This window comes from Phoxinus phoxinus (assembly GCF_949152265.1).
Source record: "Phoxinus phoxinus genome assembly, chromosome: 4".
Taxonomy (NCBI): Eukaryota; Metazoa; Chordata; class Actinopteri; order Cypriniformes; family Leuciscidae; genus Phoxinus; species Phoxinus phoxinus.
Genome location: NC_136879.1, coordinates 18,223,383 through 18,245,585, shown reverse-complemented (window position 1 = coordinate 18,245,585; position 22,203 = coordinate 18,223,383). Strand labels below are relative to the sequence as shown.

General features: G+C 40.8%; 1 protein-coding gene across 1 annotated transcript in view; it reads left to right on the top strand.

Annotated features, from left to right (window-relative positions):
• The window catches only part of fat3a (FAT atypical cadherin 3a), a 156,741-nt gene that overhangs the window by 48,333 nt on the left and 86,205 nt on the right, over positions 1-22,203 (top strand). Inside the window, exon 2 of the mRNA XM_079609080.1 lies at positions 16,720-20,059. Within this exon, the coding sequence (XP_079465206.1) occupies positions 16,738-20,059 (3,322 nt within the window). The 5' untranslated portion in view covers positions 16,720-16,737. The remainder of the gene's footprint in view (positions 1-16,719; positions 20,060-22,203) is intronic.

Sequence of the window (22,203 nt, the reverse complement as noted above, 5' to 3'; positions counted from 1 at the left end):
TCTCTCTCTCTCTCTCTCTCTCTCTCTTTTATATTATGCTCTTTTTTCCTCATCTTTGTCTTTTTGCTCTGTTCTTCCATTACTGCAGAGCTGACATGCTCTCTGGGGGGTTTCGGCATATGAGCTATCCCTGCGTGTGTGTGTGTGTGTGTGTGTGTGTGTGTGTGTGTGTGTGTGTGTGTGTGTGTGTGTGTGTGTGTGTGTGTATGATGAACTAACTCTCCTGACCGCCTCAGGATCACGTCTCAGAGGATTTCTGGTCAGAAGGAAGATTCTCTCTCTCTCTCTCTCTCTCTCTCTCTCTCTCTCTCTCTCTCCTCTCTTCTCTCTCATCTCTCTCTCTCTCTCTCTCTCTCTCTCTCTCTCTGTGCGCGCATGCGTGAGCGGTTGAGGTGGGCAGGTGTGGAGTGTGAGAGCGTGTGCCTGCGGGCTGAGTGAGTTTCTATCTTTTCTTTATTCTTTGGCAAAGCTGTTGGTGTTTTGGTTCTTTTTTTGCTGGAGTTAGGGAAAGTAAAGCGCTGTTGTTCAGCGTGTGCTGTTTGAAATGGCAGCGTCCGAAAACGTACCGCTTGATAAGCTAACGCGGAGGAATGGCATTAAGGTCATCCCCGCGGAACGCTGCTCAATAGAGGAGTGCAGCATAGCAGTCGCGCAAGTTGTGGGTTACAAAAAGTATTTTGTCAGCATCTAGGATGAACAGTGCAGTTGTTTTGTTCTTGGATGATGTGAACAAAGTGAATGAGATTGTCGCGAGTGGAATCGTGATAAATGATTCTTACACAACGGTAATGCCTTTGATGCAAACGGCGAAAAAGATCTTGTTGTCTAATGTACCACCTTTTATAAAAGATGAAGTGATTCAGAGAGAATTGGCCAGACATGGAAAAATTGTTTCCCAGTTTAAAAAAATTGCCATAAATTGTAAATTGGCGCAGTTAAAACACGTCGTTTCTTTCCGAAGACAAGTGTACATGATCTTAAACAATGAGAGCGCGGAGTTAAATCTCGCAATAAAGTTTAGGATTGACGAGTTTGATTACGTTATTTACGCCACATCGGAAACAATGAAATGTTTCAAATGTGGACAAGGAGGGCATCTTGCTCGTGCGTGTCCAGAGAATGTAGAACACGAAGCAAGACGAAGTGATAATGAAAGAGATGAGGGACAAAAAGATAAAGAGGAAAATGAAAATCATCAGGAAAAAGACAGGGAATCGTCTGAGAATGATGGAAGAGCTAATCAAAAAGAAACTGTGAATAAGAATAATGAGGAAGGAATAGGAGAAGAAAAAATAAATAATGTTGCTGTTGTGGATGTAGAAATCCCAAGAGACATTGACATGACTGAAGATGACAATCTGTTTAAAACACCAACACTGAAGAGAAAAACTAGTGGAAAGAGTAGGGGGAAAAAAGCTAGGAAAGAACAGAGTCAAGAAGAACAGACAACAGAAAGGATGGTTCAAGAAACTGCATCTGAGCATAGTAACTCTGAGGAATCTGTATCAGAAAGCGAGTGTGAATCAGTGAGTTCAGTGGACTCAGCCGCTCAAAGAAGAGTTGGGAGGAGTGCTTATACAATTGAAAAAATCAAGACTTTTTTGCAAAACACAAAAGGAATGAAGGGAGTTCAAGTTCAAGAGTTTTTTCCTGATCGTGAATTGTTTATTGAGTCAGCAAAAGTGGCAATGAAGGAAATAGGGCTGGGGGGTCTCACAGAACAGGAAGTCTACAGGCTAAAGAAAATTGTTCAAAAGTTGAGATCCAATAAGCTAAATGATGAAAAAGAAGTGTTTTAATTTTTCTTTTTTCTTTGTTAGTTTTTTGTTCTTGTTTTGCGCTTTTTCTTTTTTTATTCACTTATTTATGAGTAATTTAAGACTGGGCAGCCTGAACATGAATGGTGCAAGGGATTATAGAAAAAGAGCAATGCTTTTTGAATTAATTAGGCAAAAAAAGATTGATGTTATGTTTCTTCAAGAAACACATAGTGACATGAAAACTGAAAATGAATGGATGATGGAATGGGAGGGAGAAGTGATTATGAGTCATAAAACTAATAATAGTGGTGGTGTAGCAATTTTACTAAGGAACAATATCAATCCGGTTTCATGTGAAGTGGAACATGTAGTTGGGGGACAGTTGTTGAAACTACGGCTCCAGTTTGAACATTTTACTGTTGTATTTATTAACTTGTATGCTCCAGTGTTGGGAGGTGAAAGAGTGTTGTTTTTAAACAAAGTTAAAGATGTAGTTAAAAATTGTAAACCTGAAGAGTATTTATTCCTGGGGGGTGATTTTAATTGCACAGAAGATGATAGCATTGATAGGAACCACAAAGAACCACATATGGCTTCACAGCGTGCTTTGAGACAAATTCTGAAAGAATATGAATTATATGACATTTGGAGGGTGTTGAATAAAACACAGAGACAGTATACATGGGCACAAGTGAGAGAACAGTATGTGACAATGGCTAGACTAGACAGGTGGTATTGTTTTAAGCATCACTTTAATATTATTAAACATTGTGCAATTTCACCTGTAGGCTTTTCAGATCATGGTTTAGTCAGCTGTAATGTTTTTATTACTAATGTAAAGCCAAGAAGTGCTTATTGGCACTTTAATACTGTTTTACTGCAGGATAATTTTTTTCTTGAGGTGTTTGGTTATTTTTGGAAACAATTTAAGAATAGGAAGTCATCGTTTGATTCTATACAACAATGGTGGGATAATGCAAAAATTGAGATACAGCAACTGTGCCGTACGTATACTTTCAATGCTTCTAGAGACATTTCCCGATCTCTGGAAGATCTAGAGAGAGAAATAATTGACATTCAAAATTTAATGGAATCTGTTAGAGACAGAGAATGTGTTAAGGTTCTCAAAGATAAAAAGAAAGTTTTGGATGATTTGTTGGGTGTTAAAGCACAGGGTGCTCTGGTGCGCTCACGCTTTCAAAGTGTAGCGCAGATGGATGGCCCGACCAAATTTTTTTTTTGGACTTGAAAAGAAAAATGGACAAAATAGAAATATGCATTCTTTGATATCTGAATCAGGTACGGAAATTATAGAGGCTAAGGAAATAAGAAAAAGAGCGGTGGGATTTTATTCAGAGCTTTATAAGAGTGAACACGTAGAGGTGAAAGATATATCCAGTCGTTTCTATGTGGGTCTACCTAAAGTTCCGGATGGAGCAAATGCTGAACTGGAAAAACCTTTTACGAAAGGCGAACTCTATGATGCCCTAAAGAGTATGGAGTGCGGGAAAGCTCCAGGGATCGACGGTATTCCTGTAGAGTTTTATAGTTCACTCTGGGCAGTTTTAGGGGATGATGTTCTAGAAGTGCTGAATGACAGCTTGACCAGAGGGTCGCTGCCGACAAGCTGCCGGAGAGCAGTGATCACCCTTCTACCGAAGAAAGGAGACCTCAGAGACATAAAGAACTGGCGACCTGTGTCACTCTTATGCTCTGATATGAAGATCTTATCCAAAGCCTTAGCGATTAGATTGAGAGAAGTAATTGGTGGGGTCATCCATGTAGACCAGACTAAGGGCCAATCCCAATTCTACCCCTTACCCCTTCACTTACCCCTTCCCCTCTGTTTTGCTCGTGCACGTGGAGGGGTAGGGCTGTCTCGATTCTCTTTTGGTTGGAGGGGAAGGGCTAGGGGGAAGGGCCAGATAGCCCTTCAAACGAAGATTTTTCGGGACCACACTTCAAACGAAGGGGTATGAGAAGTGTCACTGCATACACCGGCTACAGACGCAAAATGGCTGCCCAAGCAAAAAATTTGACCATAAATGTAAGAATTGTTGACTTTAATAAGTATTTTAACGACAAATAATGATTTGCTTTATGTTACATTCAATCTTGTGTTCATATTTACGGTCAGTTCCTTCAAAGAAACGTTTGTAAAAAAATCTCTTCTCCCCCGAACAAAGCACACAAGCTATTGGTGCGTTCAAGTCATCTCGTTAAGATCGTATTTATGAGTTGAACGCACATGAATGCCACACAATGTCGTATTTCACACAGTAAATAAATAAATAGGTCAAAATAGGACAAACATAGGTCTGTACCTCCAACATGTTAATACAACACCACAGAAAACAAGTCCTGTGCATCTTGGAAGTTTGTGATAAACATCGGCGCATCTCCTGTGACGTAGGCGACGACGTATAATGACGTGTAACGGTGTAGTAGTGGTGTCCCATTTCTTAGGGGAATATTTTCACCCCTACGCCTTGCCACTCTGTTTCAAGGGTCAAGGGGAAGGGGAAGGCGAAGGGTTAGGGGTAGACGAAGGGGAAAGGGGTAGAATTGGGATTGGGCCTTACTGTGTTCCCAATAGGTCTATTTTTGACAATATTCATTTAATTAGAGACATTTTGGATATCTCTGGATCATTGGGTCTAGACTTTGGTCTTATTTCCTTAGACCAGGAAAAAGCTTTTGACCGGGTTGAGCATGAATACCTCTGGCAGACGCTAAGGGAGTTTGGTTTCAGCCCGGGTTTCATCAAAATGATCGGGGTGTTGTATGTAAACATTGAGAGTGTACTTAAAATTAATGGAGGGTTGAGTGCTCCTTTTAAAGTCACAAGAGGTATCAGACAAGGGTGTGCACTATCAGGCATGCTGTATGCTTTAGCTATTGAACCTCTGTTATCAAGAATTAGAGCAAACATTGATGGGTGGAGTATACTGCAATCTGAATGTAAAATTAAGTTATCAGCTTATGCTGATGATATTGTTGTCATGATAAAAAATCAAGAAGAAGTAGACACTCTGCAAGTAATAATAAATGAGTTTGGTAAAATGTCTTCAGCTAAGGTAAACTGGACTAAGAGTGAAGCCATAGTAGGTGGAAAGTGGGAAGGTAGATGCCTTCCTAAACTCCCTGCTGGACTTGAGTGGAAGAAAGGTGGTTTTAAATATTTAGGTGTATATCTTGGGGATGAGTCCATGCTGCAAAAGAACTGGGAAGGGGTTTTGGAAAAAACAAAAGGGCGACTAGAAAAATGGAGATGGTTGTGGCCGAAAATGTCTTTCAGAGGACGTGTGACCATCATCAATAATTTGGTGGCTTCAACATTCTGGCATCGCTTGGCATGTACTGAGCCGCCAAGTGGACTTCTTGCAAAACTGCAGGCCATCATAGTAGACTTTTTTTGGACTAAGCTCCACTGGATACCACAGAGTGTATTATATCTTCCTAGAGAGGAAGGGGGACAAGGACTAATACACCTGGTCAGCAGAGGAGCAACCTTTCGCTTACAGTTTATCCAAAGACTTTTAACAGGCCCTGAAGATCTGGTCTGGAGAAATGTTGCTAATTCTATTTTAAGACAAGCTGGAGGTCTGGGATTGGACTCTACTTTGTTTTTAATGGACTCTAACAAGATACATTTGAATGGACTGACGCCCTTTTATAGGGGGATCTTTAGAGTGTGGAGCTTATTTAAAAAGAGAAGAGGGGTTTCTGAGTCGTCTTTGTTTTGGTTATTAGAGGAACCGACTGTGTTTGGAGCCAGGTTGGATGTATCAAGTGAAATTGCATGGGGTTTTGAAAATGTAATGTGTACATCAAGAAATGTTAAACTGTATCATCTAATAACTGCTGGGGGTCCTGAGTTAGACAACGCACGAGGGGTAGCTTCTTGTCTAAGACTAAAATCAGAACGATTAGCAGGGAAACTGTTGGATGTTTTAAAACAGAAACTTACCTTAGAAGAAAAGTCTCTCCTTGTGAGTTATGGTGAAGGAAATATGTTTCCAAATAAAAAAGATCCTTTCCCAGAGGTTCACATTATTCCTGATCTGAAAGGAGCTAACGGGGAGATGTTGGAGAATGTAGATTATTTAAGCATCAATGAGGCTGACCGGAAAAAATTGTATAGAGTTTGTGTTAAAGTTTTAAATAAGAAAACCTTAAATGGAAGAGTAGACACTGTTTGGAGAGACAAGTTTGGTTTGGATCAGAATGTAAAACCGGTGTGGAGAATTTTGTATAAACCTCCTTTAGAAAAAAGAGTGGGGGATCTCCAATGGAGAATTTTGCACGGCGCAGTTGCTGTTAATTCTTTTGTGAGTGTTATTAATCCAAATGTGAGTAATGCGTGTCCTTTCTGTGAAAAAAGGGAGACAATTTTTCATTGTTTTATGGAGTGTACAAGATTGTGTTATTTATTTGACTTTCTCAAATTGTTGTTTAGTAAGTTAAATGAAGTTTTTACTGTTCAGAGTTTTATTCTTGGCTATCGATATGCTGCAAAAAATAGAATAAAATGTCAATTATTAAATTTTATTATAGGTGAAGCGAAAATGGCAGTATATTTAAGCAGGAGGAACAAAATGGAAGGGTCAGAAGGATGTGAAGTTGTGTCTATTTTTAAAAACAGGATAAAATCAAGAGTGTGGATTGACTTTAAATTTTATAAAATGATGAAGGACTTGATGTTTTTTTCAAACCAGTGGTGTTATAATGATGCAGTGTGCTTTGTTGTAGACGAACTTTTATTTTTTTCTTGTGTGTTACAATGATTATCACTAATGTAATGTGTTTTATTGTGGTTATATTTATTGGAATTGTTGCATAGTGTATAAGAATTGTAAAATAAATGTTTTGTTAAAATTCAAAATTCTCTCTCTCTCTCTCTCTCTCTCTCTCTCTCTCTCTCTCTCTCTCTCTCTCTCTCTCGCTGTAAAAGAGAGAAGTAGGTCGTCTGAAGTGTGTTTATGTGTGAGTGTGTGTGATAGTGAACGTATTGTTATTCCAGCGGCACGCTGAGTTTTTGTGCAGGTGAAAGCTGCAGTATAGTGTGTAAGGAGTTGCTGACTCCTGGAGAGGAAAGATGTACAGGTGTGTAAGACAGATGTATTGTGTGTGTGTGTGTGTGTGTGTGTGTGTGTGTGTGTGTGTGTGTGTGTGTGTGTGTGTGTGTGTGTGTGTGTGTGTGTGTGTGTGTGTGTGTGTGTGTGTGTGTGTGTGTGTGTGTGTGTGTGTGTGTGTGTGTGTGTGTGTGTGTGTGTGTGTGTGTGTGTGTGTGTGTGTGTGTGTGTGTGTGTGTGTGTGTGTGTGTGTGTGTGACTGAATCTCAGATTTCTACTCACAACAACACCGAGATCTAATCACATCCAACAGAATCTCACTGTTCACAACACATCATAGTCCAGCACAAAAAAGCTCAGATCAACTCAACATAGGCCTGTCGTACATAATCAGTTTTTATTTTATTTAATTTAATTTTTTTTTATTTTTTTTTATTTAAATTTTTTATTAAATTTTTAATGTATTTTATTTGGTTGTATTATTGTTTAGGTTATTTTTTATTAGTTTATATTTTATTCCATATTTTACTTAATGTATTTATTTTATTATTGCTTATATTATTACATTTTTGTATAAAAAAAAAAAAAACATTATATATATTATTTTTTTTATCGTATTTTATTTTATGTAGACCACTGATGTAGGATGAATTTTACCAAAAAAAGAAAAAATTATTATTATGATGTTGTTATTACTTTTAGTTTTCTAATTTTTATTTTTATTTGTGCAAAAGATTTTAAAGTCTTTTATTATGAATCCAAGTTAAACTTGATATATGTAAATAAATGACTTAGATAACTGTATTATGCTTTCACAAGTCACGAACAAAACAGACAATTAAATTGTTATTCACAACTCTTTCGCTAGACGTTAGCCAAAAACTCACAATCATCACTGCCCTACAATAATACAACACAAGCTCTATAATAAAGCCTCTATAATACAGGTATTCCTTTTAAAAACCACCAGAGCTGGTGTCAGCATTACGCTCTGCACTTCAGCATAGAGTAACTCAACACTAACAATGATACAGTACCAGCTGCACTTCGCATTTCTATCCATAACAACTCCCAGAGAGCATCTGTGTCTATATCATTAAGTTTCCCACCGACAGGGCTTGAAAACTTCTCTGCGTTTCATTTCATCAGTGCAGGTTTTCTCATCCAAAGCTCAATTTGAAATCTTGACGGCTTACATTACGTTTCCATATTTACCAGCGTCTTAAAACTTTAATATACGAATCCTCCGACTTCTCATTAATAAATACTAGTTACACCAGGAGTCATGTTTTTGTGAAGTGCAGATTTGTACGCTGAAATCTTTTCTTCTTTGGGCTTGTGTGTTTGAGCGCCTTTTGATTTGAAACATGTTTTTTCGCGTCAGTGGCGACGTTGGCACAAAGTAAAATATTAAAGGACGGAGGTTGCTTTACATGCTAAGGAGGAGCGGTGTGCCTGTGACACACACCCGCTGGACTAGAACACAGAAATGTGGTGTCTGCATGCTTCATGATTGATGTTTAATGTAACCTTGAGCGTTCACACACACCTCCGTGTCAGCAGGGTTCGGTTCACACTGTGCCTATTATTCACGCGGAGATACAGATGACAGGAACTATCTCGTTTTGGAAACTGTAACACAAAAACGAATGTTCACGCTGTCTGAATCGCACATTGTTTCATTTTTATATTTCCGTAAGTCTTGTATCTCTCTTGCACAGTCTCTGTTTGTTACAGATGTTATTTTATTTAGCTTTATTTGTACATAGATTTCGAACATAAAGCTGAGACGGGTATTATGCTGAGGAAAAGTCTTGGGAAATAGGCTTATTCAAAGTACTTTCACCTCAAGTTATAAAGCAAGAGAAAGGAAAAGAAAGGTTGTGAAAGAAGTTGACTTGGGAAGACTTTTAAAGCGGTAAGGATAACATTTGCATGGCTCCTCTGTTGTAAAACTATTGTAAATTGTTGTTAAACACGAATGGCAGTTCATTGATGCTGAAGCGAAGGAGTTGTGACATAATTTCATTCATACGGGCAACATTGTAATGTACAGTACACCCTGCAACTAATGGCTGTCTGTCACTCCTCCGCTAATTGTTATTACCGGATAGCAGGGCCTTTTTACCAGACTTGCAAATTGGTCCAATGATGGCCTGAAGAAAGCTGAATTGAAGAGAATCTTGTAGATGCGTTGTGATGATTCTGGAGTTTATGTGGAAAAAACCTTGAGTTGTTTCAGAGCAGATTGTTGATTTCATATGCATTGGGAATTTGTTGTTTCTAGTGTTCAAGTTTACCTCGATGCAGTGCTGTTGTCAAAACCAGCTCTTTCAAGTCAAGTCCCCCTGTGTTGGAAATCAAGCTTTTAATGTTGTTTATATGTCTATGTGGCGTTTTTAATGTGCAAATGTGCAAATTCAAGTATTTTCTCCTTAAAACTGCAGCGAACCAAAGACAGTCTCAAAAACACGGTTTGAAATCGCCGTTTTTTTCTGACGTCACAAACTACCTTGTAACCAATCAGGTCAACGAGTGGATCTCTGAGCTGGTGTGAGTGGAGCTAATTCGAATATTCATAGAATCACGTACTAAATGTGGCAAGGGTGTAGAGTTGCATTCAAGCTATTTTAAAGGCACACTATGCAAGAATCGTACCTTAATATAAAGGCTTCGAAGTCATTTCGATGGTAAACAAACTCATAGTAGGGCGAATCATGGCGATAGCAAAGCAGGGGGGGGGGCTATTTTTTGCCTCGACAACCACCAGGGTTGTAGTCCGCTTGGCCTGCCGGTACCCCTCAGCTGCCTCAGGAGTCCCACAAGCCGGCCAGGCCCGATAGGACTCCTTCTTCAGCTTGACGCCATCCCTTACTTCCGGTGTCCACCACTGGGTTCGGGGATTGCCGCCTCGACAGGCCCCGGAGACCTTACGGCCACAACTCCGAGCGGCCTCGTCGACAATGGAGGTAGAGAACATGGTCCACTCGGACTCAATATCTCCAGACTCCCTCGGGATCCGGTCGAAGCTCCGCCAGAGGGGGAAGTTAAAAATCTCTCTGACAGGAGACTCGGCCAAACGTTCCCAACAGACCCTCACAGTACGCTGGGGTCTGCCAAGTCTGTCCAGCTTCCTCCTCCGCCATCAGATCCAACTCACCACCAGGTGGTGATCAGTTGACAGCTCCGCCCCTCTCTTCACCCGAGTGTCCAAGACATATGGCCGGAGGTCGGATGAAACGACCACAAATTCGATCATCGACCTCCGGCCTAGGGTGTCCTGGTGCCACGTGTACTGATGTACACCCTTATACTTGAACATGGTGTTCGTTATGGACAAGCTGTAACTAGCACAGAAGTCCAATAGCAGAACACCGCTCGGGTTCAGATCAGGGGGCCGTTCCTCCCAATCACGCCCCTCCAGGTGTCACTGTCGCTGCCCACGTGGGCGTTGAAGTCCCCCAGTAGAACGACGGAGTCCCCAGTCGGAGCACTTTCCAGCACCCCTCCCAGAGACTCCCTTCTACGTATATGTATATGTCATAATTTTACGTGCCTATATGACAGACTGCACTGAACTGTTTTCCTTTTTTTGAAGGAATTCCAATCATATTTCAAGCAATTTTAAACCATCACAACAGTGCGCATGTGACGGGAAATAATCCATTATTTATCGGCTTTAATATTTTGGCCAAATTTTCTTATTAGGCCGGTAAGAATAAAAATTAACATATATCGGCCTATAACGATATGGTGGGCGTGCATCCAGAAATATTATTTAGTCTTGTTCTACAGTTAGGATGGAAACTTGCTCGCAAGCCATTGTAATGCTCAATATGTGAGTGAATCATTCATTTGAATTGGTCTTTTCAACCAAGTGACAATTCTTGAATGATATTAGCAAATTAGTGATTGTAGAAATACTTAAACTTTGCAGTTACTACTTACTGGAAAAGTAATGGTATTTCATTGGTCAAACAAATGTGTCATGGAGTTGTATTGGAGTTGTGTTGCAGTTACTAGTATGTTGTTCAGCACAATGGTCAGCCTCCGTTGTTTTATTGTGCTTTATAAAAAAACGATTGAGGTAAAATAGCATGTAAAGGGACTACGAATAGTTTTTTTTATATACCGTTTAATGTTTGATAAACGTGTTAGCTTACTTGTGTGTAAACGATCTTCTATCTGGTCCTGGTGCAGATCTTCTTCTTCGCTTGTTTTTAGATCCAAAGATTCGACACGATTTCAGAAGATGCATAATTTCGCCCCCTACCGTATAACAGTGAAAACAAGGATTTCTGGAAAAACTCCTTAATGGCAGGAAAGCGCTGTGTCATAAATGATGGAAAATATCGTCAGCGCCAGGGAAAGTGAAAATAAGGGTGACCACGAAGTGAACGCAACACATTTCACAACATAAAACGGCACCGCTTAACTCGGCACACCGCAGTGATGCATAATAACGGACCGGACAAGAGGGAATCGCACAACTTTTCTCTCACACAAACGCACACTTGTTCTTCCTTTCTTTGTATTATTCTTATGCATAATATATTCAGTCTTCACTGGTAGCTTTGAACTCACTGTCCTTCTCTCTCTCGCTCACTTTTTCTCTGAGGGCTTTTGCTCTGCTTCTGCAGGTCGCATGATTGCATGAGGGACCACCAAATCACATACGTCCCCTCAAACACACACACACACACACACACACACACACACACACACACACACACACACACACACACACACACACACACACACACACACACACACACACTGTGCTTGTTAGCGCTGTCCATTTAGCCGCAGCATGTGTGAAGAAAGCGTGTGTGTGTGTGTGTGTGTGTGTGTGTGTGTTGGAAGGTCTTTGGCTCAGACTGACAGGACGCTTACAGAAACCAATGCCAGCAGCAATAAAGATCCTGCTCCAATTAATGACACCAAAACACACACACACACACACACACACACACACACACACACACACACACACACACACACACACACACACACACACACAGTTCATCAGAACTCTCTGTTATGGAAATGGCCATTTGTTCTCCATCCTCTATGCCAGAATATTGGATTTGTTGTCATACATAGATAAAAAACACAAACAGTAGCACAAAACCACTTAAATGCACTAGGCTAGGGATATACTGTATATCTTTCTGTAGTACTGAGTTCCATCTGCCAGTAATATCAGCTTTAATGTTTAACATTTTTTATAGATATGGCCTCATCTGGTCGGTTTTTGAAAGCAGCAAAGATGCGTCCTTTGCTGCCTATGGCATCCCAGAATCCCGTTTGTTCAGTGTGTGGGTTGATGTAATGAATAATAATGTGTAATGGCTTGGTCGACAGTAAATACATTTATAAATGTCCATTTTTCAGATTCCATTTCTACTGAGAAACAAGCATAGTCATAAAATATTCACTTGGTTATGTCTAAAGCTCACTTGAATTTGTTCTAGATCATTAAACGTGACGTTATGGTGCCTTGGAGGCCTGTCTGAAACCAGAGTCTGTATCTTCATGCAGAAACACTGTCTGTGAAGTCATTGACTGACTAAGCCCTTTAAATAACAAACAAGGTTTTAGTAAGCAAGTACTCCGTGCCGAACATACCCTCTATCCTGTGTTCTTGGATGCCAGGAGCTGGAAATTGGTGTTGCCTGTTCAAAAACATTAAGCAAATCAAAACAGATTTTTGTTGTTCTTGTTTTGAATGTAAAAACCCACTTTAAACATTGTAATTTATTCAAAATGTCAATATGCTAAGCTAATATGGTAGCTTCTGAGCTAACCTTTTTTTTTTTTTACAAAAAGAAATGTTTAATTTGCCCATTTAAAAACGCAAGCAAACACCCTATTAGATGGTAATTTGACTCTAGGTCACTTCTAATTGGTCAAAATCTCTCCCATGCCAACATTTTTCAGGCATTGGTATCAACTACTGAAATGTTGGTATTGTGACAGCACTAATACACATGCAGGCATTTAGAAGGAGTGCGTCAGTCCGGCTTTTCTTAACCGCGGAACTGAAGTGAAAGGATCATGGCACGGTCTGTAGATATCAGAACATATCACACACACACTTGTCTTTTAGAATTCTCTCTGTTATGGAAATGCGCTTTGTTCTACATCACTTCCTCTCTGTTTCTCGGGATATTGGATTGGTTGTCACGTAACGCACATGCATTCAGATGCAGTGGAGCGCTGCGGCTTTTCTTAAACACAGAGCTGTCAGTGAATGGATTATAATGCAGTTTACAGATAACTAAATATCAGCAGATAAACATGCGTACAAACATTTCCCATTAGAAAGAAAAACACAAAGCGTGACCTTTTCAATGCAGTTTTAGTTTAGAGTATGTATTTGTCATATGTGAATGAGCTATAGGCTATATGGATCCCGAGTTCATAAATGTTTCCGCACTGCATTTTGGTTTGTTTTAGTTTGTTTGCGTGACTGCATGAAATATGTGTCATGTAGTTATTTTAGGGTGCAATTGTATTGACAATGGCTTGTCATAATGGCTTTATGTATTGATAATGTTTTGTGCTTATGTGGATAATGGCCTTTTATTGATAATGTGTGGTGTTTTTTTTGTAGTTTAATGTGTGTGTGTGTGTGTGTGTGTGTGTGTGTGTGTGTGTGTGTGTGTGTGTGTGTGTGTGTGTGTGTGTGTGTGTGTGTGTGTGTGTGTGTGTGTGTGTGTGTGTGTGTGTGTGTGTGTGTGTGTGTGTGTGTGTGTGTGTGTGTGTGTGTGTGTGTGTGTGTGTGCGCGTGTGTGTGTGTGTGCGTGTGTGTGTGTGTGTGTGCGTGTGTGTGTGCGTGTATTATGTACCGCTGTGGGATCCAGTATGATCAATTGCCTGTACTGATAGAACAGTTCCCAATGTTTTTTTGTCCCACCTAATTGTAGGCACATTCTAAAAATCTTGGCAAATGTATAACGATTGTGAAATGTTTCACGTACAGTATTGTTCATGGAAATTCAAAAAATGTTATTAATATTTGATAAACATTCTCACAGTGTTGAAATAGTTTTAAAGTTTGAAATTGAATGAAGGCTCATATTGAAGTTCTCATACTATTAAAGGGGTCATGACATGTTTTTTTTTATTATTATTATTATGTTCCCTTAGGTGCAATTATAGTATTACTATAGTTTTTTTTACAATTTTTTTTTTAAATGTAGTGATTTATGACCTTTTCCCACCCTGTTTCTCATCCTCTGATTCAAACAGTCTGTTTTGGGGGTGTTTCCCCTTTAAGAGTTCAGTGTTAACGCCCACTGTTATGATTGGCTAACGTCAGTGCCTATGCATCTGACGTTAACGCCCCCAGCCAGAACATTTGCGGATTCGGCGCAACTGTTTATTTGCGGGTGATGCATGCGAAGCGATGGCTCTTGCAATGATAAAACTTTATTATGTTTGAGCCGGAATCAGAGGAACATGAACCATCACCACAACAACGAAGACTGGATCAGCCCGTGTCCACATGGAAAGTGAAACTATTTTGAATTAATAACAAAATTGTAACCCGAGACACTTGAAAACGGATTTTTTTTACATAATCATCCTATAGCTTAATTTGCTAATAGTTTAACATTATTTAACTAATTCCAATGAAATGATAGGGTGTAGGCTACCACGGACAAAAATGCATGCGCAGGCCATCTTTGAAGATGCAGCATTGATAAAGGCAACATTTTACATTTTCTATCACATGTAGGCCTACTAGAAAGGCGACATATTTTCAAGATTCTCTTATACGAATGTGTTTATATTAGCCATGATAAAAAGTAAGTTTGCGTCGTCGTTGTTGAGCCCAGAATAGTCGGCACAGACTTTTTTCTGGCAAAGCCAGCATCATATTGGGATTTTTTCCTCAAAACAGTCATCCTTAAAATTTATAGAACAAACGCTTAAATGAACACTGCCGTGACTGGGACGTCCGCAAAAAATAAAGTGCATCCATTTTCCCCTGACGTCTGGATCTTTCGGCAGCGTATTCAAAGATGTTGTTTGTCCACAGCCAGGAACAGCACATCTGCGTGGCATCGTAATTTCCCTGTACACAGACCCACTCGCTGTCCGTCGACTGAACACTTGTGAGGCGTGCAGCGCGCGGGGGCGACAACGATACGAAATGAGCGTAGTTGCCTTGCGCTTAAAGTGTAGTTGTCTTGTGCTGGAGGCGGTCATATGCAAACGCTTATAGTTCCAATTCTAATTGTTCAATGAGTATTTAAAATAATGTTGACATTTTACCCTATATAAAGCAGTTTTTTTTTTTTTACTACATATTCAACAGCACAATTGAAGTTGCTAATACAAATGTTGAGTAAAAAATGTATACAAATGTATAGACAAGCAAGAACCTCATTTGAAGTTGCTGTACTGCAGTCCAACAGGACATTTTAACATACCAATAAGCAAAACTGAACATTCAGAAAATGTTTTTGAATAACTTTTTTTAGCTATGTAGCTGTGGAGGTGTTTACAGTATGAACTGCGGTGTTTGTGTTGGGCTTATGATATGCATTTTTATTGTGTTGTGTAAAGTCTCCGGCCAGCTGAGCCTGAGATTTGGTCAGTCTAAACAAGGCTTTAGGGGAGACAAGATGCTGTTTGCGTACTGAACCTTGACTGCTCCAAAATGCCTGCTGGTTTTAATCTGACAGCCTGTCTGTCAGTGTGGACACAAAGAGAGAGAAAAAGAGTGTGACAGAGAAAGAACCGAGAGAAATAAAATAAGCTGATCTCTGCATTTTGAGTTTGTGTGTGTGTGTGTGTGTGTGTGTGTGTGTGTGTGTGTGTGTGTGTCTTTTCCAATTTGTGGGACTGAGTTGGTGAGTGTGCTGTAGGATATCATTAGTGTGTGTGTGTGTGTGTGTGTGTGTGTGCTGAGTCATGTGTGGGCTGACCACAGCAACTCCATCCTTTTTGTGTGTGCATGTGTGTTTTTGTGTGGGCAAAAGTTGGACACTGTGTGTGTGTGCATGGTAAGGTCAGTGTTGCACTTTTGTGGACTGGAACACATCCTAACTGTCCGCAGGGCACACACAAAACAATCAGTGTCTAAAACAAGAGTTGACGTACCATACCTACACACACACACACACACACACATATATACAAAACGCCTTACTTGCAAACACAAACTCACAAACAATACAAATTGAGAAACTACCTTTGACTGTTATTGTTATGGTATTGTATTACGCTAATTATAACTTACTTATCCTTACCAAAACTTTTTAGAATTAAAAAATATATATTTATTGGATGTATAAATAATTTTTCCAATTTAGGTATACCCAAAGGCTTTCAGATTCAGCTAACTTCTTGGGACTATTTTGTTAGATAAGTATAGCTAAGTAAACCCACACACACAGACTTCCTCTCCAGCAGCACTTTATCATACCCAGTATATTGCTGAATCTACAACATTTTGTCCTTTCTCAAGAGCTTTTTTAAAACCATGTCATATAATGAATGTGTGTGTGTGTGTGTTATATTTTTGATTTTTCGTTCTCTATAATTATTTTGTTCCTGACTTGCATTCTCCTGCTGTTTTTTTTCTTCTTCTGTATAGTGTGTGTAAGTGAATTTTCCTGAATTGCATCCTCCTGGTTTTTCTGTAGTATATAATTGTGTGTCAGTGTCCATTTTGAGACCTGGGTAGTGATGTCATTCGGCTTGCGGTTGCACCAGCCCTTCTATGGTACACAACTTCCTTTGCTTGTGTTGGATCTTTTTGACTGATCCCTAGTGACCTCTGAGCTTCACATATGAAAAGGTCAGGTTGTGTGTTGTCATGTCATTTGCTCTGCCTAATGCATTTTCTCTTTTTTTTTCTCTGTCTCCAGGATGGGTTTGGTGATGGGATGGCAGTGAGCATGGCCCTTTGGGCAGGAATATGGGCCATTCTCCTACAATTGGCCCTCTTGCTGTTCTTCTCTCTGCCTCCAGGACACTGCCAAGGTGAAAGGTCCCGCCTACAGTTTACTCAACCACTGTACCATGCGTCGGTCTACGAGAACTCAGCCGCCCGCACCTACGCCGCCAGCAAGGTGCGCATGGGCGTCCCTCTCCAGTATCACTCCTGGGAGGTGAGGTACCGCATCACCTCTGGGGACGAGGAAGGATTCTTCAAGGCCGAGGAGTACACTCTGGGTGATTTCTGCTTCCTGCGGATACGAACCAAAGGGGGGAATGCTGCCATCTTGAACCGTGAAGTTCAGGACAACTACTTGTTGACAGTGAAAGCTTCCATTAAAGGGGATACACTAGAGGCCTGGACTAAAGTTAGTGTGCAGGTTTTGGATATGAACGACCTTCGACCACTTTTCTCCCCTACCACGTATTCGGTTACCATTGCAGAAAGCACACCCCTACGCACCAGCATAGCTCAGGTCACTGCCACGGATGCAGACATAGGATCGAATGGAGAGTTCTATTACTTTTTCAAGGAGCGAATGGAGCTGTTCGCTGTGCACCCGACTAGCGGAGTTGTTTCTCTCAGTGGGAAGCTGGATGTTGACACTCAAAGCCGCTATGATCTTGAAATCCAAGCTGTGGACCGGGGAATGAAGCTCTATGGGAATAACGGTGTAAGCAGTACAGCCAAACTTTTTGTTCATGTAGAACGGATTAATGAGCATGTGCCCACACTGAGCGTTGTTACATTATCACCTGCATGGGCTGAGAAGTCCCCTGTCGTAGCTGTGATCACCATAGAGGATCTTGACGAAGGGGCAAATGGAGAGATTGAAACAGTGAGCTTTGTGGCTGGGGATCTTCTTGAGCTCTTCAGCATTGAAAGGACAGAGGCACAGAGTAAAGAAATGGTGGATGAGGAAGTTAGTCAGACAGGATCTAATGAGTTTGTCCTTCGTGCAACAGAGCAAATCAACTGGGACAGCTATCCATTTGGACTAAATCTCAGCTTGCAGGCTCGGGACCGGGGAACACCTCAAAAGTTCTCTGCAGTGCACACGGTGCACTTACGACTGTCACGACCAGCCCCGGCAGAAGTCATTTTTCAGAAGGATGAATATGAGGTTCTTTTGAGTGAAGTTGCCCCTCCTGGAACTGTTGTGGAGGCTGTTAAACTCCAGCCAGAGCCAGATGATGCAGAGTACATCCTGACCCCATCTGCTGATTCAGGGTTCTTCAGCATCAACACCATGACAGGTGTCATCAGCACGGCACGTTGGCTCACCCAACTCACACAGGAAGTATTTGAGCTAGAGGTCTTAGAAGTAGACAGTGACCTTAGGGTCAAGGTTAGAGTCATTCTTGAGGATGCCAATGATAATGCACCTTTATTTGCTCAACAGTCTTATGAGGTATTTGTCAATGAAAGTGTTGCCGTCGGCACTACTGTTGTTGTGGTTACTGCTTCTGATGGTGACCATGGGGAAAACGGGTACATTACATACAGCATGGCTAGCTTGACACCATTACCATTTAGTGTGCAGCAGTTCACCGGAGCAGTCACGACAACACAGGAGCTGGACTTTGAATCATCTCTAGAGAGTTTTAGTTTTGTGATTCGTGCTTCTGACTGGGGTTCCCCGTATAGGCGTGAAAGCGAAGTCAACGTCACTCTGCACCTAGAGAATGTTAATGATAACAAACCCCTATTTGAGAAAGTGGCCTGCGTTGGCGTAATCTCTCGAGACCTTCCGGTAGGTGAGGTCATCACCACAATGTCTGCCATAGACATTGATGAGCTAGAGCTAGTCAAATACAAGGTTCTCTCAGGGAATGAGCGAGGGTACTTTGACTTAAACCCTGATTCTGGTGTCATGACCTTACACCACTCACTCAACACTGTGGCACCCAAAAACTCCTTCAATCTAAAAATTACTGCCACAGATGGGGAACACTTCTCTGATCCAATGTTTGTAAACATATCAGTAGTGCAGGGGAAGACACCGCCCAAGAGCTTTAGTTGTACTGAAACAAGAGTAGCCCAACGACTAGCTGAGAAACTTCTGAAGAAATCCAAAGCTAGCAGTAAACCCAAAATAGAAGAAGGCTTTATTGACCTGTTCTCTGTAAACCGTCAATCACCTCAATTCGACAAATCCTTCCCAACGGACATCACTGTACGCGAGGATGTAGAAGTTGGCATGAGTGTGTTTCAGGTGAAAGCCTTTGATGGTGATACTGGGTTCAATGGACAACTATTATATGCCATAGCTGATGGTAACACAGACAGTTGTTTTACTATTGGAATTCTGAATGGTATAATAAGCATCTTCCTTCCTCTTGACCGTGAAAAGACTGACCGCTACCTTCTAAACATCACACTGTACGATTTAGGCCAACCGCAAAAATCCACCTGGCGGCTTCTTACAGTTTACATAGCAGATGCAAATGACAATGCACCTCAATTTCTTCAAGATGGTGGGTACCAAGCCCGCATTCCCGAAAACACTCCTATTGGTACCGAAGTAATTCAAGTGGAAGCTACTGACAAAGATCAAGGTCTCAATGGGGAGATCCAGTATTCTCTACTCACCAGCACATCACAGTTTGGCATTAACAGCTCCAGTGGGATTGTGTATGTTGCAGGTCAGCTGGACCGAGAGTTAGTCCCCTTGTTCATATTAAAAGTGGAAGCACGAGATCGAGCAGAGCGAGCAGCCCAACAGTTTTCTGTAGCAACACTTAAAATATCACTTGAGGATGTTAATGATTGTCCACCTGCCTTTATCCCAAGTGTCGTCAGTGCCCGTGCACTAGAAGACCTTCCAGTGGGCACTGTCATTGCCTGGTTGGACACACAAGACCCTGACCTTGGACTTGGAGGACAGGTGCGATACTCACTTGCTAATGACTATGATGGCCGTTTTGAGGTCGACAAGACTAGCGGTGCCGTTCGTCTTACCAAGGAGCTGGATTACGAAACTCAACAGTTCTTCAACCTAACAGTTCGAGCAAAGGACAAAGGCCGACCTGTTTCGCTCCTGTCGGTTAGCTTTGTTGAACTGGAGGTTGTGGATGTCAACGAAAACCTGTATCCACCATATTTCTCAAATTTCGCCATGAATGGATCAGTAAAAGAAAGCGTTCGGATCGGGACTTCCGTGCTCCAGGTCTCTGCACGGGATGACGACACAGGAAGGGACGGCGAGGTGCAGTATTCCATTCGTGACGGCAGTGGTCTCGGAAGATTCACCATTGATGAAGAAACAGGTATGTGTTGATTAAATTTATAATGCTTAATTTCATTCAACGCTCAAAAGTGCTGCCAATTTTGTTTAATATATGGATTCCTTGTACAGTTAGCTGCGGTCTTTCAGAATCTGAGTCAAATTAATGTATTGATTTAACTAGCCAACTTTGCCTGGTGTAATCACTGGAAATTGAATAGAGATACTATGGGAGGGAAAAACTGAGATATATGCCACTCACGGTGACATCCTGGGACACAAATGAAGAGTGAACAGGCTTCAGTGGTTTATCTGTCACCTCAGGCCAGTTAAACACTGCATTGGCCTACATTTTATTTAGGTCGAGTTTTGACAGTTGAGATGGAGGGGGAAAGATTGAAGTATGATGGAAATTTTGATAGTGTAATGGTTAATGTTTTATACTCTGCATTCAGTTCATGTGCACTGTTTTGAAAGTGTCATTTGTTTTTGTCCAGTTTTTATGTTAGACAAAGTGGGTCCATGTAAGTGTGTGTGTATCGGCGAATAATGATTTCCGCATAAAGAAATATGTGTGTACGTGTCGAAACGTGTGTGTGTGAGAGGTTGATTTATGTGTTGTGCCTCCATCGAGTAGACTGAATTACCACACAAAGCTCTTTTATTTACATTTATTGCAGTTGTCATGTCATTCTGTCTGACCCAAACACTTAGCTTTAACCTTCAATTTTTTCCTTCTCCCCTTTTCTCTCACTCTGTCATTCTCTCTTTCCCCTAGACAGTGCGTTTTCTGTCAGGTAAATCGATAGCATCTTGGGTTTATTAGTGTTGCTTCTTAAGGCAAGCATCACTATTATTTATACTTAGGGCTAGGGATTTTAACAAATTCCTAACAATAATTATTTAATGATAAAATTGGCTAAAATAATTCCCATACACTTACTTATATTGTCGAAAGCACCGATGCTTTATCTATGGACTACAAAATAAGAGATGAGTTTGATCTTTGACTCAAACCAATATAAAACTTCCTATAAACTAAAACTACCTGGCAACCGCATAGCAACATATTAAAAAACAATCAAAATACTTTGGCAATCACATAGCAACATTCTGGCATTCAACCACAACACGCTAGTTTTGCACGGGCAATCACCTCTCACATTTGTTTATGTCTAGGAGACCAATAAATCCACAAGGCAAGATGAATGTATAATAGTGCATGTGATATCCGTTAGCCTGTAAGGTGGCAGAGGTACAATAAACTGTGAAAATTAAGTGTGTGTAATAAAAGAATCGTTCCTGTTGGAAAATCCAGCTTTAAGCTGGTAGCTGTGTTTTGACAGCTTGTTTCTAATAGACCCAAGCTGATCATTAGCTAGTGCAAGCTGGTTGATCAGCCACCATGTTCCAAAACACATCTTAACCACATTAAACTGGTATGTTCCTGGTCCAAGATTGTTTACCATTTTGCACCAGCTAATAACCAGCAAGAAACCATGTGTGTGTGTGTGTGTGTGTGTGTGCGTCTACTCACCCGCAAGCTGCCTGAAAATGATCTAGAGGCTTCAAAACGACCCTCAGATCTCCCGTGGTCTTTCACCTCTCCTTGGAGCGAGGGAATAAGAAAATGGAGGCAAAGCCATGAATATCTGTCCATTTCTGTTAAGACTGAAACGAGAGGGTTCACCATGGCCTTTAAAGGGCATGATTCACACACAATGGTGCAGAACAGTCACCTTCTACTTTTTAAAACCCTGCTACAACTCACTGTCAGCAACAAAGCAAAGTATCTCCAGTTCTCTACTTTAGTGTTAAGAGTGGTTTAAAAACATGTTTTTTGTGAGATTTGTGTCCTGGCAGCTGGTGGATCAGTGTCTGTCATGAGTCGACTTTGAGTCTTTGAGTATATCACACCTGCCTTGAGGCGTGATTTTTATTTTATTTTTTGTGAAGGCTGCAGTGTAGATACTTCAGGTGTCATTTTAAGTTGTGATTTTGAGGTGTAAGGCTCGCTTTGAGGCAACGAGAAAACCTCAGCAAAATAGTTTGTTTTGATTTAGCAGCACTGAACATTCCAACAGCGGCTAACAAATGTGTATTGATATTTTTCTAAAGGTTTTGAATATTTAATACCTTTATACATATATTTTCTTTATTAGTTGGTGCAGTCATATTTCATGCGCT